The sequence below is a fragment of the Gymnoscopelus microlampas genome (genome assembly GCF_963454915.1).
Source record: "Gymnoscopelus microlampas genome assembly, chromosome: 11".
Classification (NCBI taxonomy): domain Eukaryota; kingdom Metazoa; phylum Chordata; class Actinopteri; order Myctophiformes; family Myctophidae; genus Gymnoscopelus; species Gymnoscopelus microlampas.
Window position 1 is genome coordinate 11,381,499 of NC_139948.1, and position 20,010 is coordinate 11,401,508.

Here is a 20,010-nt window from a genome sequence, read left to right on the forward strand (position 1 = left end):
TTGGCCGAGGGGGGGGGGGGGGGGGGACGGAAAGTGAAAACATAGTCTCCTGGCGGAGACAATGAGCTATAAACATTTTGTTTAAATTGCTTAACGATGATGTCACTGGTAGGCAGGTTTCTGATGTGTCCACAGCCCTCCTATGAGACACAGACCAAGTAGAAAAAAATGGTACCATTTTATCGTGAGCTTGAGGACCAATTATATGAAGATAGGTTGAAAATGGTTGAAGTGGTCCTTTAAGTAAACAATCCGAGTACCTACTTCTTCCTCCACTGGCCTAACCCACGTGACCGCACTGCACTTTCCTACACAGAACAAGCATCCCGTCCCACGACATTCTTTAGCCTCCTCACTTTTCTCCCACTGAACAGATCAACTCACCGCCTCCATTCTGCGCACCTCCGCTTCCCACTCGGAGAAACGGCTTTAAACAAAGCCCACACTTATTATCCTTAGTTGATGGAGGAGAAAGTGAACATGATCAGGTTGTACGTGGCTGTGATCCTGGCTCTGGCGTCGGTCACCGCGTCCCAAGAAGAGGTGATTGATGACATCCTCAGCAGCCTGTCCAGGAGCGCCACTTTCTTGGAGAGCGAGCACGAACACATCAACCTGGACGGAGTGGTGGGATTCTTCATTCTGCAGGGTAGGTTTAGCCATTGGATCACACGACGGTCCTCTGTCTCGACCGTCATGGATGAACTTCAACCTGGTGTTTGCACTGTCTCTCTTTTTGGTCCTTACATCTACATACACGTTCAAAGTTCAAGTATAAAGCGCTTATTCCATGGCCACGGATGTTACAATTGTGTACGGGCCCTCAGAAGTACCCTTATTTTCCGTATTGTTCAATAAAAAAACATTTTAATCCGATTGGTGGCCATTTTCTTATAAAGTTATAATGTATCAGAGTGCAATACACCTCCCAACCGATAGGGTCGCATAGTTGAAAGCATCTGGCGAAAATACGGAGAAAATGGCCACCGATCGGATTAAAATGCTTTATATTTAACAACACGGATGATACGGATACTTCTGAGGGCCCGAACAGAATTAAAACATCGGTGGCCATGGGGTAAGCACTTTATATTTGAAATTTGAACGTTTTTTGTAGATGTACGGACCAAAAGGGGAGAAAGTGCAAACAATACGTTGAAGTTTATCCATGACTGTCATATAATATATGACAGTTATGTTTCAGGGCTACAAGGTAGGATGATGATGATGATGATGATGATGATGATGATGATGATGATGAGGAGGAGGGTGTGTGCACCATTTATATATAATTTACAGCAGCTATATCACAATGCAAGTGCACGTAGGCCTACGTTTTGTTTTTTCTCTCCTCTCATTTTTTGCTGTCTCACTTCTGCACCGTAGGCTATAGGATGCGGTGTCCCGTTAGAGCAAGTGCCTCATTTATTATTTATGATTAGATCTATCTATATAGGCAACAATTCAGATCCATCTGTTGTGGTTTATTGACGTTATTAGTAGGCTGCTGTATTAGACTATGATAGGCTAAAAATGAGCAGTTATGCAGCCTTGATCATTTTGGGTCGTCTCTAATTAAAAGGCTCATAGGACGATTTACAGTAGCTTGATGTTTTCATCTCCCTATACACCATGAACTGAGAAAAAAAAATACATTTTGTCCCTGTATTGAACTTATAGATCTTTTCCATTTGTTGAAATGTGTACATTGTGTAGTTGAAATACGGAACTGGAAGCCTATTAAAACAAAATTAGGCTAGCCTACTATTTAGCGCTGCCTAAACTCAATTTGGAGCTCATGATAATCAATGGACCAGTTACTTTGCTGTCATCTTTGATTAATAATTGTAGGCCTATGGTTATGTTCGTTTAGAAATCGACATATACAAAACTAAATTCAATATAATGATCTAAACTATATGGAATAATAGCTATTGTTTACAGACATTACAATTAGCTACTTAATAATGTCTGTGCGGGGCCAAGTAGTGTAGGCCTATTACTAGGCTATTAGGCCTACTGCTTTTGCACCATTTTCCTAAAACAGACCCACATTAAGCACAAAGGGACTAGACATAATGAATGAATAGAGAAGACTGTCACAATGAGGTTATTTGTATTCCAATGATATTTGAGCAGCCTATATTTCAATATCATGAATCAAACAACTCAGAAGCTGCAGCGCCCTCTATTGGTGCAGGGTATAATTTTAGAAAATATATGAAAAAATACCAGAGAGAGGCAAACATTGTGAAAATAGCAGATCTACAAGTGTTGCGAGGCATTGTGAGCTTGTAGATCGGCTATTTTCACAATATTTATCTGTGGAACCATTGTATGTAATGCCTCGAGTCCTACAATTCCAAGTGCTTGTCAGGGTGGGGGGTCCCCAGTTCAAATAGGATTATTTTTGGGGGTCGCGGCCTGAAAAGGTTGAGAACCACTGCATTAGGTTTTAGTTTTTTTTCCACCTATAATGACATCCCCAAAAATTGTGACACCGGGGATAAAGTTATACAGCAGAGGATTTGACTGTGTTGCTGTGTGTCCCATGCTGCAGCTGAGCTGAAGGAGGCGGTGAGGACATGGCCCCACACGGACCTGGTGAGCTGGGCCCAGCGGACCACCGCGGTGGGCCTCACCAAACGGCTGGACCAGAGTCTGCATAAGGCCATGGCCGCCCTGGAGGAGAGCGACCCCAAGTACTACAGAGGTGAATGACCCTGGGCTTCTAAAGAATGTCTAGAATAGTACACGCATGCACGGAGGGACGGTCGGACAGTGTGTACGCACACAAAAATATGTAGGTGTAATTCACATCGCTGTTGATTTTCAAACAAAGCTATTTAGGGTCAAACTCATGACAGGTTTCTGTATATGAGATTATCAGTGGTGTAAAGTAACTAAGTACATGCACTCAAGTACTGCGCTTAAGTGCACTTTTGAGGAATTTTTACTGTACTGGTGTATTTCCCATTTTCAATACTTTTACTTCTACTCCAATACTTCTCAGTGGCAAATATTGTACTTTTACTCCACTACAACTATTTGACAGCTTTGCAGATTTTGATTATTATCACAAAACATACATTAACCACTTCAGCCCTATATATCTTTCGGCCATTTGAAAATAGCTGATCTACAAGCTCACGATGCGACGCATTGTGAGCTTGTAGATCTGCTATTTTCAAAAGATGTATATACATTATGAACTTGTGAAATGGGACATTCTGCACAATGAGTACTTTTACTTTTGGTACTTTTTTTTTTTTTTTTTTTACAAATCTCTTTATTATTTTTGTCAGACAGGTTAAAATCACAGTGGTGTCAGGCAGTAGAACAAAGAGGTCTGGATTTTTTTGACAAAAAAATACAAATAAACAAAGCACGTTATAACAAACAATCAAAAAGGGTACAGTAATTAACGTACATATTAAGGGTTACTTTTGGTACTTTAAGTATATTTTGATGGCAATACTTTTGTACTTTTACTCAAGTAAATTTTGATTACCGTACTTTTGATACTTTTACTTAAAGGGTTAGTTCAGATTTTTTGAGTATTTTCTGTAGGAAATACTTACCATTAATGTAGTGGTTGCAAAGGTATTAATTGATTGCCCGAGTCCCGTGGTCAGAGTTATGGTCCGTTTCTGATAAATATGAATGTAGTTCCGGTAGATTAGTAGATTTGGTGGGGGCCGCTTATTAAAAATAAAAAAAATAAAAAAACTAGCGTCATTTGTATTGTTGACCTATTTCTACCATATAGAGCAGGTTTCGTTCAATTCAATTAATTTATTTATTTTTAATGAGCGGCCCCCACCAAATCTACTAATCTACCGGAACTACTTCATATTTATCAGAAACGGACCATAACTCTGACCACGGGACTCTGGAAATCAATTAATACCTTTGCAACCACTACATTAATGGTAAGTATTTCCTACAGAAAATACTCAAAAAATCTGAACTAACCCTTTAAGCAAAAGATGCGAGTACTTTTTCCACCACTGGAGATTATGCAAAGTGCATTACAGCAGGTTTCTCATACGCATACGGATCATATTTTCACAAGTTGTCAGGTACAGATCATGTCAACTCAAATGTGTATTTCTGACTTTAAGGTTTGGCATAGTTGTTTTGGTTAAGATTATGCTAACCAATTCAGTGACATACGTCACATTGCAAGTCTCGCTGTTAAAGATTTGCTAGATTGGATAGGGTTAAGGTTACGGTAAGGCTTTGGTGTAGGTTAAGCTTATGGTAAGGTGAGTAAAGGTTCAGTAAAATAATATACATATTCAATCTGCTATTTTTTAATATCCAAAGTATAAAATATGGTCAAAGTAAAGTGGTTAAAACGATTGTGACGCTATATTAACTAATTTAGCTGGGGACCCCCTGGTAGCCCCCCCACCACCTGCAAGGACCCCACTTTAAGAACCAATGGAGTAGTAGGGGAAGGGAATATGAATGGACTGTTTTGAATTTCAGTGAGGGTGTGTTCTGATTTCCTCTGAGATTGAGCAGTTAAGATTGTCTAACAGTGCTTGCTTTCTTCCTCCCATCCCTATACCATCCGTCCATCCATCCATCCATCCATCCATCCATCCATCCATCCATCCATCCATCCATCCATCCATGCAGAGTTTGAGCCCTTGTTGACGTGGATGTTCTGGATGGTGCCTCAACAGTGGAGCTCCACAGACCCCAGTCTGGTGTACTCCTCCACCAGCTCCATGGAGTGCTATGACGAGCAGCTCAGTGACAAGTGCATGACCCTGCTATTGGGCACCTGGTAAGGATACTATAATAAGTATAGGGTGCGTGCGTGTAATATGTATGTATGTATGTATGTATGTATGTATGTATGTATGTATGTATGTATGTATGTATGTATGTATGTATGTATGTATGTATGTATGTATGTATGTTAGGCCTGTCAAAAAAAATCGATTCATGAATAAATCGCGATTCTTAATGCCACGATTTTAAAAATCAATTCAAAATATTAAAATCGATTTTTTGAAAAAAAAAAATATATATATTATTATTATTTTTGTTTTTTATAAGTTAGTACCTTTTTCACTGGCAATTTGTCTGAAATCAATGTCAGAAAGACTGCCTGACATGATCTGGCTGCATTGAAGTGTATGATTCAACTTTTCATGGTTTATATTATATTAAAATGTTCTAGTATAATTAAAGCAAAGTGATTTGGGGTAGAAAATCGCAATAAATCGCAGAATCGAATATCAATTAATCGCAGAATCGCAATTTTAATCGAATCGGCACCCTAGAAAATCGCAATAAATCGCAGAATCGAATCGAATATCAATTAATCGCAGAATCGCAATTTTAATCGAATCGGCACCCTAGGAATCGATTTTGAATCGAATCGTGAGGTAAGTGAATCGTGACACCCCTAATGTATGTATGTATGTATGTATGTATGTGAGCCATTCTACCGAATTGGTTCAAATTCAGAGTTGTAAATTGTGTGAAATTTAAATTCTATTTTGGAAAAACTTTGACCATATTCAAGTTGCACCAGATCTAAGGGACACATATTTAATAAAAGTACAGTCAATTATCATATTGTTTTTTCATAATATTTTGGAATATCTTTCCTGTCCCAAAATTTGTCACTACCGAAACATGTAGAATTACCTTAGAATAAAGATACTTATATGAATGTATTCATTTATTTTTTCATCCTCCCCTGTACAGACTATTTCTAAAAATTAATGTAGGTGGTTTCTACAATTAAATACATTAAAATGAATATTTTAACAGATTTTTTAATATTGAATTCTTAAGATTTATCAAAATTAAATGCTACATTTCTTTGTAAAATGTATAAAGTTGATTATATCGATTTCAGAATTAATGATAGTTGAAATTACACATACACCTAACCAATCTTATCATAAAATATTGGTTGATAACTCACTATCTTTGATTTTTGACAACATAACTGGTGTTTCGGTTGTGACTGCACTATTTCGGTAGTGACTGTATTGTTACGGTAGTGACCATAGTATTTTGTTTACAAGGCTGTGCCATAGTCACTTAACTCTTTTTGCTAAACATTCATTGTTGACATAACACATACACCTAACCAATCATTATCATAACATATTGGTTGATAACTCACTATCTTTGATTTTTGACAACATAACTGGTGTTTCGGTAGTGACTGTATTGTTACGGTAGTGACCATAGTATTTTGTTTACAAGGCGGTGCCATAGTCACTTAACTCTTTCAGCTAAATATTCACTCATAACAATGTTATGAGTGAATATGTTTGCTTTATGTTAGAAATATAATGAAAAATGATCAATAAAATATAGTAATTATTTATTGAAGCAATAACAATAGGTCTCATCTTCCATATAAATTTATTTGGAAGGACAAACAATATTTGCAATTAATATTGAAATTAAGTATTTTGTAACTGAAACACTTACAAAACATTTACCAGTAAGTCACTTGAGCATGCATCAATATTTTCACAGATTTGGCTTTTCAAACAATGCTTTAGACACTGCTGGGCTTCTTTGGACATGCCTCAGGTGGATGGATTAAGATGATGACCGTGTCCATGGTGCACAGTACCATATATATTGTCCTCCATTCGCAGCTGTAAAAGAAGCGTGGATGGATTGTGGATAGTACAAATAAGTTGATGAATGCTCAGTGTACCTTTGTTAGTGGGCAGCTCGTTTGGAAGGATTGCGCTTATTCTGCATATCTGTTCCTCTTCCACGTAGATGAGCTTGACTTTTAAGAGGTAGGAGTGTGTTATAAAGGGCTTTAGCTGTGGGCTTGTCGGACTTGTACCCCTAGCTACTTGTGATTCTGCAGTTAGCTTCATGGTGGCTCCAACTCCATAAGGAGGCCCTTTTCTGTGACCAGCTTCCAGGTACCTAACTCAAATTTACAGCAGTGAATCCCAGCTGGAAGGTTCTTTCCTTGATATTGAACGGTCGGCCCATCACTGATGAAGAAGTTTTTGGGTGTTTGGATTGTTGTCCTTCAGGAACTAAATCATTGGTTGAAGTTGAACACAAATGGCAGGATGGTCATGTTTCATGGAAGGCGATAAGACATTGTGAGTGTACCATATGTCGTGTACACAGACACACACATGTGGTGCACACAGACAACACTTCTAGCCCACATCTCTGTATCACAGCTTTTGTGACACTGATCTCCTCTACTTCTCATACAGTAGTAGGGAAGATCGAATGCTCATGCATTCCTTTTTCATAGTCCTCTGTCTTCATGAGCCACAGGTACCACCATGTGACTCCAGTCCCTGACGTACTTGTGGTGTGTTTGCAGTGACTTCCTATACATGAGACGTTAGCCTGTGTGTCACAGCGTAGGTCTTCTGCAACTTTGCTCAAGCTCTTCAAGTTAATAACTACTGTCTGATCACCTTCGGTGCTAGGTCGTGTGGAAGCCCAACAAAACTTCTCCATCTCCTTTGCCTGTCTCCCTCTGCCCCACTTTTTACATTTTGTTTTGGCATTTAGGTGTTTTATCTCTCCCTGCAAAACCACATGATGAAATAGAATGTACATGTTACAATCATGTACATGTTTGAAAAACGTACTTTAATAATGTCTCAAAAGCATGAACATCCAATTTTGTCACTACCGAAACAATGATGTCACTACCGAAACTTGAGCATGATGTTTTGGTAGTGACTGTTTTGGTAGTGACAATTGTAGCTAGTTTTTTAGCTTAACTCAACAATGCTAGGCAAGACATGGCTTGCAAACACAGCTTTGAGCAGTTGTACATGGATAAAAAACATCACATTTGAAGTAAAACCCAAAAGGAGTTTATAATTGCAGAAATGATGTGTTCGGTAGTGACAATCCTTAAAAATACACGCTGATTTTCAGACTTTGGAAGACATTTACTGTAGGTGAAAGTGTTTTTTTGAGGTCCCAAAATCGTCCATCGACCTCCATTATAAATCTCTGAACTTTTAAAGGAGTACAATTCTAAAACTATTAAACATTTCAAAGATTCCTTTTCAGGCAAACATGTCCACAGTAATATGAACATTTTAAAGTATGAATGAGGTTACTAGACGTAAGTATGTAGTTGTAAGCCTGCCTTTAAATGTCCATTGCCGCATCGACAATGCATGGGGCGCTTAAAGTAAAATATCTCCAAAACTACAAATGATTTCAAAAAGAAAAATCTCAAGCATGCATGTCCACAGTAAGGTGGAATTTTTGAACTGTGAATGGAGTTTCTAGGTGAAAGTGTTTTGTTGAGGTCCCAAAACCTTCCATCCGCCTCCATTATAAATCTCTGAACTTTTAAAGCAGTACAATTCTAAAACTATGCAACATTTCAAAGATTCCTTTCCAGGCAAACATGTCCACAGTAATATGAACATTTTAAAGTATGAATGAGGTTACTAGGAGTAAGTATGTAGTTGTAAGCCTGCCTTTAAATTACCATTGCCGCATCGACAATGCATGGGGCGCTTAAAGTTAAATATCTCCAAAACTACAAATGATTTCAAAAAGAAAAATCTCAAGCATGCATGTCCGCAGTAAGGTGTATTTTTTGAACTGTGAATGAAGTTTCTAGGTGAAAGTGTTTTTTTGAGGTCCCAAAACCTTCCATCCGCCTCCATTATAAATCTCTGAACTTTTAAAGGAGCACAATTCTAAAACTATGCAACATTTCAAAGATTCCTTTTCAGGCAAACATGTCCACAGTAAGATGAACATTTTAAAGTATGAATGAGGTTACTAGGCATAAGTATGTAGTTGTAAGCCTGCCTTTAAATGTCCATTGCCGCATCGACAATGCATGGGGCGCTTAAAGTTAAATATCTCCAAAACTACAAATGATTAAGAAAAAAAAATTCTCAAGCATACATGTCCTCAGTAAGGTGGAATTTTTGAACTGTGAATGGAGTTTCTAGGTGAAAGTGTTTTTTTGAGGTCCCAAAATCTTCCATCGACCTCCATTATAAATCTCTGAACTTTTAAAGGAGTACTATTCTAAAACAATGAAACATTTCAAAGATCCCTTTTCAGGCAAAAATGTCCATATTAGGATGAACATTTTAAAGTTTGAATGGGGTTTCTATTCTATATATGACATTTTGAATCTTTACAGTCAGTTCACCTTTCGGTAAAATAAATTTTACCGAAACGAAAATTACCAATCAACTCTAAATTGCCTGAAACGTACTCCTAACAGGTTTTTGGGGGGACGATTTTGGCCTCCACACTTCGTGATTTTTTCGGATTTAACTTTCGTTTCGGTAGTGACAAACTTTCGTTTCGGTAGTGACACAATGGTGAAAAAATAAATGTACTAAGTACAGAGCTCGATGAATGTTAGGGACCAAAAAAAGTCACTACAAAGTACTACCAATCAACTCTAAATTGTCTGAAACGTACTCCTAACAGGTTTTTGGGGGGACGATTTTGGCCTCCACACTTAGTGATTTTTTCGGATTTAACTTTCGTTTCGGTAAAATAAATTTTACCGAAACGAAAATTACCAATCAACTCTAAATTGCCTGAAACGTACTCCTAACAGGTTTTTTGGGGGACGATTTTGGCCTCCACACTTATTGATTTTTTCGGATTTAACTTTCGTTTCGGTAAAATGAATTTTACCGAAACGAAAATTACCAATCAACTCTAAATTGCCTGAAACGTACTCCTAACAGGTTTTTGGGGGGACGATTTTGGCCTCCACGCTTAGTGATTTTTTCGGATTTAACTTTCGTTTCGGTAAAATGAATTTTACCGAAACGAAAATTACCAATCAACTCTAAATTGCCTGAAACGTACTCCTAACAGGTTTTTGGGGGGACGATTTTGGCCTCCACGCCTAGTGATTTTTTCGGATTTAACTTTCGTTTCGGTAAAATAAATTTTACCGAAACGAAAATTACCAATCAACTCTAAATTGCCTGAAACGTACTCCTAACAGGTTTTTGGGGGGACGATTTTGGCCTCCACACTTAGTGATTTTTCGGATTTAACTTTCGTTTCGGTAAAATAAATTTTACCAAAACGAAAATTACCAATCAACTCTAAATTGCCTGAAACGTACTCCTAACAGGTTTTTGAGGGGACGATTTTGGCCTCCACACTTAGTGATTTTTTCGGATTTAACTTTAGTTTCGGTGGTGACAAACTATCGTTTCGGTAGTGACATAATGGTGAAAAAATAAATTTACTAAGTCCAGAGCTCGATGAATGTTAGGGACCAAAAAAAGTCACTACAAAGTACTACAATCAACTCTAAATTGCCTGAAACGTACTCCTAACAGGTTTTTGGGGGGACGATTTTGGCCTCCACGCTTAGTGATTTTTTCGGATTTAACTTTCGTTTCGGTAAAATAAATTTTACCGAAACGAAAATTACCAATCAACTCTAAATTGCCTGAAACGTACTCCTAACAGGTTTTTGGGGGGACGATTTTGGCCTCCACGCTTAGTGATTTTTTCGGATTTAACTTTCGTTTCGGTAAAATAAATTTTACCGAAACGAAAATTACCAATCAACTCTAAATTGCCTGAAACGTACTCCTAACAGGTTTTTGGGGGGACGATTTTGGCCTCCACACTTAGTGATTTTTTCGGATTTAACTTTCGTTTCGGTGGTGACCAACTTTCGTTTCGGTAGTTTGATTACAAAATGTAAGTTGTGTAAAAAATAATCTGACTATACTAAGGTGTTATTTGTTTGTTTAAGTCAGGCTATACTCTACTCAGAGTCATAAGTTTACAAAATGTACTAAAGTACAGTGAACGTCTGTGCGGTTTGTCTTCATCACTGAAAATAACGTACATGTAAACTGATATAAAACTGCTGTCATGTGCAGTTGGGGTGAAGAAACACAACCATTTCACTCCTAATAATACCTATTTGATTTGACATCCTGACTTGCTGCTGTAGCTGAGGCTTGAACCTGTTACCTGCGGCTCACTAGTCAGTGACTCTATCCATTCACCTACAGCTGTTTCCTTGGAATCTGTGGTTCTGAAACGTTTTTTTGTCAACACCCCAAATTGACATGTAGTTGGGCAGTGGACCCCAATGTGAAAAGATGTAGTGTCAGGGCCCCCCATGAAAAAGATTTATATTTATGCTGTAACACATTTTTTTAAAGTTATTTTGTTTGGTTTTGGTATCTTGTTTGTTGTTCAAGTCAAAGCACCAGGAAGGCTATACTTGTCAGCCATCTGTTAGCTCAATGGGTTGAGACGCAGTATTCATGATCCAGAGGCCATGAGTTCAAATCCCATTGATGTCTTTCCTATGATTCTTTCCTTTGCAGACTGGCTTCCAGAAGATCAACTGAAAACTACCAGGAAGGCTATATTTGTCATCCAACTGTTAGCTCAATGGGTTGAGACGCAGTATACATGATCCAGAGGCCATGAGTTCAAATCCCATTGATGTCTTTCCTATGATTCTTTCCTTTGCAGACTGGCTTCCAGAAGATCAACTGAAAACTACCAGGAAGGCTGTACTTGTCAGCCATCTGTTAGCTCAATGGGTTGAGACGCAGTATTCATGATCCAGAGGCCATGAGTTCAAATCCCATTGATGTCTTTCCTATGATTCTTTCCTTTGCAGACTGGCTTCCAGAAGATCAACTGAAAACTACCAGGAAGGCTGTACTTGTCAGCCATCTGTTAGCTCAATGGGTTGAGACGCAGTATACATGATCCAGAGGCCATGAGTTCAAATCCCACTGGTGTCTTTACTGTGATGCTTTCCTTTGCAGACTAACTTCTAGAAAAACAAGTTAAAACCACCAGGAAACCTGTAACTCTCAGCCAACAGCTTAGCTCAACTGGTAGAGCGTCTGTCCAATAACATGACTTGACTTGAGTGGGTTCGATTCCCACTTGAGTCAAGTGTCCCCGGTAACTTGGGGCAAGGGATACATTCACTGATATCCTTCATGATGCTTCCCTTTGCAGAATAACTTCTAGAAAAACAAGTTAAAAATCCGTTGCCCCAAGTTACCGGGGACACTTGACTCGAGTGGGAATCGAACCCACTCAAGTCATGTTATTGGACAGACGCTCTACCAGTCGAGCTATGCTGTTGGCTGAGAGTTACAGGTTTCCTGGTGGTTTTAACTTGTTTTTCTAGAAGTTAGTCTGCAAGCATCACTAAGGATATCAGTCAATTTATCCGTTGCCCCAAGTTACCGGGGACACTTGACTCGAGTGGGAATCGAACCCACTCAAGTCAAGTCAAGTCATGTTATTGGACAGACGCTCTACCAGTCGAGCTATGCTGTTGGCTGAGAGTTACAGGTTTCCTGGTGGTTTTAACTTGTTTTTCTAGAAGTTAGTCTGCAAGCATCACTAAGGATATCAGTCAATTTATCCGTTGCCCCAAGTTACCGGGGACACATGACTCGGAGTGGGAATCGAACCCACTCAAGTCAGGTCAAGTCATGTTATTGGACAGACGCTCTACCAGTTGAGCTAAGCTGTTGGCTGGTTTTAACTTGTTTTTCTAGAAGTTAGTCTGCAAAGGGAAGCATCACTAAGGATATCAGGCAATTTATCCGTTGCCCCAAGTTACCGGGGAATCGAACCCACTCAAGTCAAGTCAAGTCATGTTATTGGACAGACGCTCTACCAGTTGAGCTAAGCTGTTGGCTGAGAGTTACAGGTTTCCTGGTGGTTTTAACTTGTTTTTCTAGAAGTTAGTCTGCAAAGGAAAGCATCACAGGAAAGACACCAGTGGGATTTGAACTCATGGCCTCTGGATCATGTATACTGCGTCTCAACCCATTGAGCTAACAGATGGCTGACAAGTACAGCCTTCCTGGTAGTTTTCAGTTGATCTTCTGGAAGCCAGTCTGCAAAGGAAAGAATCATAGGAAAGACACCAGTGGGATTTGAACTCATGGTCTCTGGATCATGTATACTGCGTCTCAACCCATTGAGCTAACAGATGGCTGACAAGTACAGCCTTCCTGGTAGTTTTCAGTTGATCTTCTGGAAGCCAGTCTGCAAAGGAAAGAATCATAGGAAAGACACCAGTGGGATTTGAACTCATGGTCTCTGGATCATGTATACTGCGTCTCAACCCATTGAGCTAACAGATGGCTGACAAGTACAGCCTTCCTGGTGCTTTGACTTGAACAACAAACAAGACAAATAACTTTAAAAAAATGTGTTACAGCATAAATATAAATCTTTTTCAAGGGGGGCCCTGACACTACATCTTTTCACATTGGGGTCCACTGCCCAAATACATGTCAATTTGGGGTGTTGACAAAAAATCGTTTCAGAACCACGATTCCAAGGAAACAGCTGTAGGTGAATGGATAGAGTCACTGACTAGTGAGCCGCAGGTAACAGGTTCAAGCCTCAGCTACAGCAGCAAGTCAGGATGTCAAATCAAATAGGTATTATTAGGAGTGAAATGGTTGTGTTTCTTCACCCCAACTGCACACAGTTTTATATCAGTTTACATGTACGTTATTTTCAGTGATGAAGACAAACCGCACAGACGTTCACTGTACTTTAGTACATTTTGTAAACTTATGACTCTGAGTAGAGTATAACCTGACTTAAACAAACAAATAAGGTTGTAAACTTATGACTCTGAGTAGAGTATAACCTGACTTAAACAAACAAATAACACCTTAGTATAGTCAGATTATTTTTTACACAACTTACATTTTGTAATCAAACTACCGAAACGAAAGTTGGTCACCACCGAAACGAAAGTTAAATCCGAAAAAATCACTAAGTGTGGAGGCCAAAATCGTCCCCCCAAAAACCTGTTAGGAGTACGTTTCAGGCAATTTAGAGTTGATTGGTAGTACTTTGTAGTGACTTTTTTTGGTCCCTAACATTCATCGAGCTCTGGACTTAGTACATTTATTTTTTCACCATTGTGTCACTACCGAAACGAAAGTTAAATCCGAAAAAATCACTAAGTGTGGAGGCCAAAATACTCCCCCCAAAAACCTGTTAGGAGTACGTTTCAGGCAATTTAGAGTCGATTGGTAATTTTCGTTTCGGTAAAATTTATTTCACCGAAACGGTTTTAACTTGTTTTTTTATATACTTACTAATACTAATATATAACTAACTAACATACAACTAACTAATACTAATATATAACTAACTAATACTAATATATAACTAACTACTATCGCATAACTAATATACTTACTAATACTAATAACTAACTAATAGTGTCTATATTATAGATTATAGTGTTAGTTTGTCTATATTATAGTGTTAGTGTCACTATATTATAGTGACTCTATAATATAGTGTCTATATTATATATAGTCAGTGTCTATATTATAGTGTCTCTCTAGCACCGCCCCTTCCCCTCTAGCTCCACCCCTTCCTCTCTCTAGCTCCGCCCCTTCCTCTCTGGCTCCGCCCTTTCCCCTCTATCACCTCCTCTCTAGCGCCACCCCCTCCTCTCTCTAGCTCCACCCCTTCCTCTCTGGCGCCACCCCTTCCGCTCTAGCTCCGCCCCTTGCTCTCTAGTTCCGCCCCTCCCTCAATCTTTCTGTAATATTTCAGCTGCCCGTTTATATTTGTTCTATAACCCCTCCGCTTTATTGTCTGGAAACCACGGGGGGAAGAAGCCCCCGCGCCCACTCCCTGCACCCTCTCTTGAGTGAGTAACCTATCTGACCGACACAGGTCCTCTAGCCATTAGCCCTATTGTGTGGGACCGCGCCAACTAGTCCTAGCCACGCTAGTACTTGTGACCCTGACTTAGTCCACTGCGCCATCAGTAGCCCTGAAATTCAATGCTTTCTGTGTTGATTTTAAGGGTTTCTGGGTTTGTGGGCTCAAGCCTCACTCACTCCTTACCCTGAACCTCTTCTGTAAAGGAAAGGTTCAGGGCAAAGAGTGAGTGGGGCTTGAACCCACGGCCTCTGGATATGTAGGCAGTGTGTCTACACACTGAGCCATCAGCTGCCTTGCTATGAATGGTCTTCATTCCTTTTTGGGGAACAACACACAACAGTACTTTAAAAAAAAGAAAAGAAAAAAGAACTTCACAGCATATTACTTTGTCTATGGTTTGCTGTGCTGTTACTTGTCTAGATGTTTCAATGTTAATGAACACCAATGGAAACAAGCTTTTCTGTCATTGCCTATTTGGCCTTCAAATATTGGCATGGCACAGTGGCCCACTGGATAAAGAGCCTGCCTGAGAAACAAAAGGTTATGAATTTGATTCTTAACCGTGACATCGTGTGAAAATATCAACACATTAAATAGATATATTATTTTTAAGTTTTAAATATAAATCTTTTTCATGGGGGCCCCTGATACTACATCTTTTCACATTGGGGTCCACTGCCAAATAAAAGTCAATTTGGGGGGTCCTTGAAAACTAAATGTTTTAGAACCACAGATTCAAAGAAGACAGCAGTAGGCAAAGTACTACCAATCAACTCTAAATTGCCTGAAACGTACTCCTAACAGGTTTTTGGGGGGACGATTTTGGCCTCCACACTTAGTGATTTTTTCGGATTTAACTTTCGTTTCGGTATTTTTTTTTTTACCGAAACGAAAATTACCAATAAACTCTAAATTGCCTGAAACGTACTCCTAACAGGTTGTTGGGGGGACGATTTTGGCCTCCACACTTAGTGATTTTTTCGGATTTAACTTTCGTTTCGGTAAAATAAATTTACCAATCAACTCTAAATTGCCTGAAACGTACTCCTAACAGGTTGTTGGGGGGACGGTTTTGGCCTCCACACTTAGTGTTTTTTTCGGATTTAACTTTCGTTTCGGTGGCCTGGGCCGCAGCGTGGCGGTCCAGGCACCCTATGCTGCAATGCCAGCCTGACAGCGTGTCGCGGGTTCGACTCCCAATCCCGACGACCTTTGCTGCGTGTCACCCCCCCATATCTCTCCCCATTTCCTGTCAGTCTACTGTCATCTATCAATAAAGGCAAAAAAAAGCCCCAAAAATATCTTTAAAAAAAAACAAAAACTTTCGTTTTGGTAAAATAAATTTTACCGAAACGAAAATTACCAATCAACTCTAAATTGCCTGAAACGTACTCCTAACAGGTTTTTGGGGGGACGATTTTGGCCTCCACACTTAGTGATTTTTTCGGATTTAACTTTCGTTTCGGCAAAATAAATTTTACCGAAACAAATCATTTTCCTGATTTTTTTGGGTAGGCTAGAAAATTGGAAAAATAAAAAAAGAAGACATTCTTTGATTTTTATTCTGGGATGAAAGATTTGAAAAAAAAAACTTATTTTGAGCTTTTCTCAGTGTCAGTCCCAAATCAAAAGAAGCCAAAATACTAAGCAGAATATCAGAAAAATGGAGCATTTTCCTGATTTTTTGGTGGGATAGAAAATTGAAAAAATGAAGCAATACGATACGATACGATACGATACGATACAACTTTATTGTCACCTTTCACCGAAATTTGCTTTGTGTCCATGACGTCACCGTTCAAGATACAGGCAGGACATACACAATACATTACACAAAGTACATTACAGGACATACATCACAGAAGCAGACAGAAACAAGCAATGTTTTATTTAGGTTCTGAAACGAAAATCAGTAAGATAGACTTGAGAAGTGAATTCGAATTGAATCTCAGATTATACTAAGATACCTTCACAGGGCCCGGGGGATCATAGTATAATCTGAGCTTCAAATTGGAAGTGAATATTTGAAAAATTGAGCAATATCTAATTTGGGGTCTGAAAGGAAAATCAGTAAAATAATTGTTTAAAAAGTGAATTGGAATAGAATGTGAGATTATTCTAAGATCCCCTGACCTTAGTAGCCTGTACTCGTTTCCCTTTAAATGTCCATTGCCGCATCGACAATGCATTGGGCGCTTAAAGTTAAATATCTCCCAAACTACAAATGATTTCAAAGAAAAAATCTCAAGCATGCATGTCCACAGTAAGGTGGAATTTTTTGTAACTGTGAATGGAGTTTCTACAGTACTTCTGACTGAAGTAAACTAGCTACGCACCAGGTGGCTATGATGAACAGGAAGTCTATGTCATTTCTTGGTGAAAAGTGTGGGAGTGTGGCTAAAACCAGGCTCCACCTATGGACTAAAACTCGTAGTGTTTCGGTAGTGACATGAAAACATGGGACAGCTTTTTTTATATAATGTTTTTTAATTTAAAGAAAATCCACAAAATCAATTTTAATATTTCAACTTCCCTTTAAGATAAATATAAAGGATATATTTAAAAACAAAATGTAATACATTGACAAAAATCATTTAGATATTGTTGTCATGAATTGAAATTTAGGAGTTAGGGGTTGGGACAGCCACCTCCCAATATGAAGTAACATAAAGTATATATTTTTTAGATATTACATTTTGTTCTCATTTCACAAATGGCATTTGTTTTTGCATGTGCCGCTGTGACAATCCCAACATTAAAAAGTTCAAACAGGATGGCTGACAAAGTGCTATTAACTGCAGTTAATCTTTTTTTGAAAACATAAAAAAAGTGAATATAGCAGTCATACAAGCTCTGCATTGTGAGCCAAAGTATAACATATTGGTTAAAATATTGACATGTTGAGAGCTTTTGTCATACGATTAAGTATAACTATATAGTGCTTAAGTGGTTAAAGAACACCTAAGCAACTGGATCTTCCTGGGTCTGAAATAAAGATTGAATTGAATATGTGACTGTATTTGGGTGGGAAAGAGGATGACATACAGCTCGCTCACACACACACACACACACACACACACACACACACACACACACACACACACACACACACACACACACACACACACACACACACACACACACACACACACACACACACACACACAAACGAGTCATATAGCCTGATTGTGTTTGTGTGTGTGTGTGTGTGTGTGTGTGTGTGTGTGTGTGTGTGTGTGTGTGTGTGTGTGTGTGTCTGTGTCTGTGCGTGCGTGTGTGCGTGCGTGCGTAGGAAGAACAACGGAACACCCTGCATTGTGACCAAGGCGTGCAGGGACACCATGACTCGTTTCGGGTGTCCACATTACTCCCTGTCCCACCAGCTCCTCTACTTCATGATTGGGACCATGGTGAGACACACAATTGAAAGCATCTGTCTAGTGATGCGCTAAGTCAGTGCTTCTCAAACCTTTTCAAGTCATATGTATTTGCCAGAGGAACCCCCATCTGAAAACGTTTTGTGCCAGCCTGCCAGGGGCCCCCAGAAAACAAGATTTGTGGGAAAAAAAGGGGAGAAAAGGAAAAAAAAGAACAAAGATTTTTTTTTCAAGATCTTTCAAAAATTCTCAAAAATAGCAGATGTACAAGCTCGCAGGGCGGCACGGAGTGATTGTAGATCTGCTATTTTTGAATAGCCAACATATAAATGGATAAAGGGGTTTAAATTATTGTGATGCTACATTAACAATGTTTTGCTGGGGACCCCCTAGAACACCCCCAAGGACCCCACTTTGGGAAGCACTGCACTAAGTAGGCTAACTGTTAACCACATTAACCCTGGTGTCACTATTCGGGGTATGTCATTATAGATTAAACTTTTCACAATTCGTCACCTTGCTAAAATAATGGCTTAAGTAATTTTTTGAGGAAAATGATATTTTTGCCTAAGTCAGCTTGCTGCCTAAGTTAGCAAAGTGACAAATTGTTTTTGCAAAAATGTTTCAATAGCCAAACAGCCAATCTACAAGCTCACAACACATTGCAGTGCAATGCGTTGTGTGCATTGTCAGCCAAAGTATAAAATATTGCTTGATGGCTAATTTTGTGGTTTGTTTTAAAGATTACAGCATGGTAAAAACATGGCAGGCTAACTTTAAAGTACAGTTGATAACAAAAACGAGCACACTCAGTCTGTATATAATGCAGTTTGCCGGGTGCATGGCTCAAGAAGATTCACACACAGGAGGAAAGTAATAGCCAGCAGCTCTCCGAAGTCCTTCTGGTACTTCATAGATGCACGTTTCGGCGTCAAGGTTACATGCTGAGGAAGGCGTGGCGCCGAAATGCCATTCCATGACGCCATTCCATGACTCTAGCAACATCTAACACACTCATTATTAATCTAGAGTAGCTAGTCTGTTTTTTTTTCTTTTCTTTTCTTTTTTTACCTGAACTGGAAAACAAACTTACAAAGGCAGCCTAGTGTTTCATGTCCCTTTAAGACAACTTCAAGTGGTTAAACTGATGTGGTAAAAACTGGGCTACTTCAGAATCAGTTCCTATCAAATACAGTTGTTGGTTTCATGACTGTATTGCACTATGACAAAAACTAGAATGTTGTCCCCACATGGACATTTGCCTTTGCTTTCATTTAGGAAATGAAGACTGTACTCAATCAACATTGAACAGTCCTGGAATCTCATTGAGTTCCACATATAGGACCATCTGGATGGTTTGCTCATGGAAACTGTTGAAAAATGCTCATGGTTTCATATTCCTGGTGTTCGCAGAAGGGCTGTTCCAACATGCTGAAGGGGGACATGAGAGCGTCGCGCTCCAACCTGACGGAGATAAGCTACCAGAAGATCTTCTGTTCCAACATGATGAAGAGCAACCAGGAGGCGTTCAAGAACGGCTTCACAGGACAGACGCAGGACATCTTTGTGGAAAACGGTTAGTGGTATTTTGTCAATCGTTACTGATCGGGCAGATGTGCAATATTCAGGTATTAGGCCCTGGCGCGTAGAGCGCATACATGCAAGGCGTGGGCAACACGTGGATAGCTGTGCAATGCCAGCAAAACGCTCCGTTCCCATTGAAGACCATGGCAAAAAGACGGCCACATTACTGTACGTAGGCAGACACAAAGTTAGGTGTCACCGTCAGGGTTGCCAGATCTGCTTATTATAGTTTCGCCGCAATATTTTATTTGAAAATAGACGATCTACAAGCTCACAACGCGACGCGTTGTGAGCTTGTAGATCTGCTATTTTCAAATAGCTGATGTATATATTAAAGTGCACATGTGACCCATAG

At 39.3% G+C, this 20,010-nt stretch overlaps 1 protein-coding gene across 2 annotated transcripts in view; it reads left to right on the plus strand.

Annotated features, from left to right (window-relative positions):
* The first annotated feature begins 382 nt into the window (after positions 1-382).
* cUnh16orf89 (chromosome Un C16orf89 homolog) overlaps positions 383-20,010 on the plus strand; it is a 35,910-nt gene continuing 16,282 nt past the window's right edge. For both annotated transcript variants that reach the window (XM_084070982.1, XM_084070981.1), the window contains exons 1-5: positions 383-649; positions 2,561-2,713; positions 4,648-4,798; positions 17,987-18,104; positions 19,485-19,647. In XM_084070982.1, the coding sequence (XP_083927108.1) occupies positions 463-649; positions 2,561-2,713; positions 4,648-4,798; positions 17,987-18,104; positions 19,485-19,647 (772 nt within the window). In that variant the 5' untranslated portion in view covers positions 383-462. The remainder of the gene's footprint in view (positions 650-2,560; positions 2,714-4,647; positions 4,799-17,986; positions 18,105-19,484; positions 19,648-20,010) is intronic.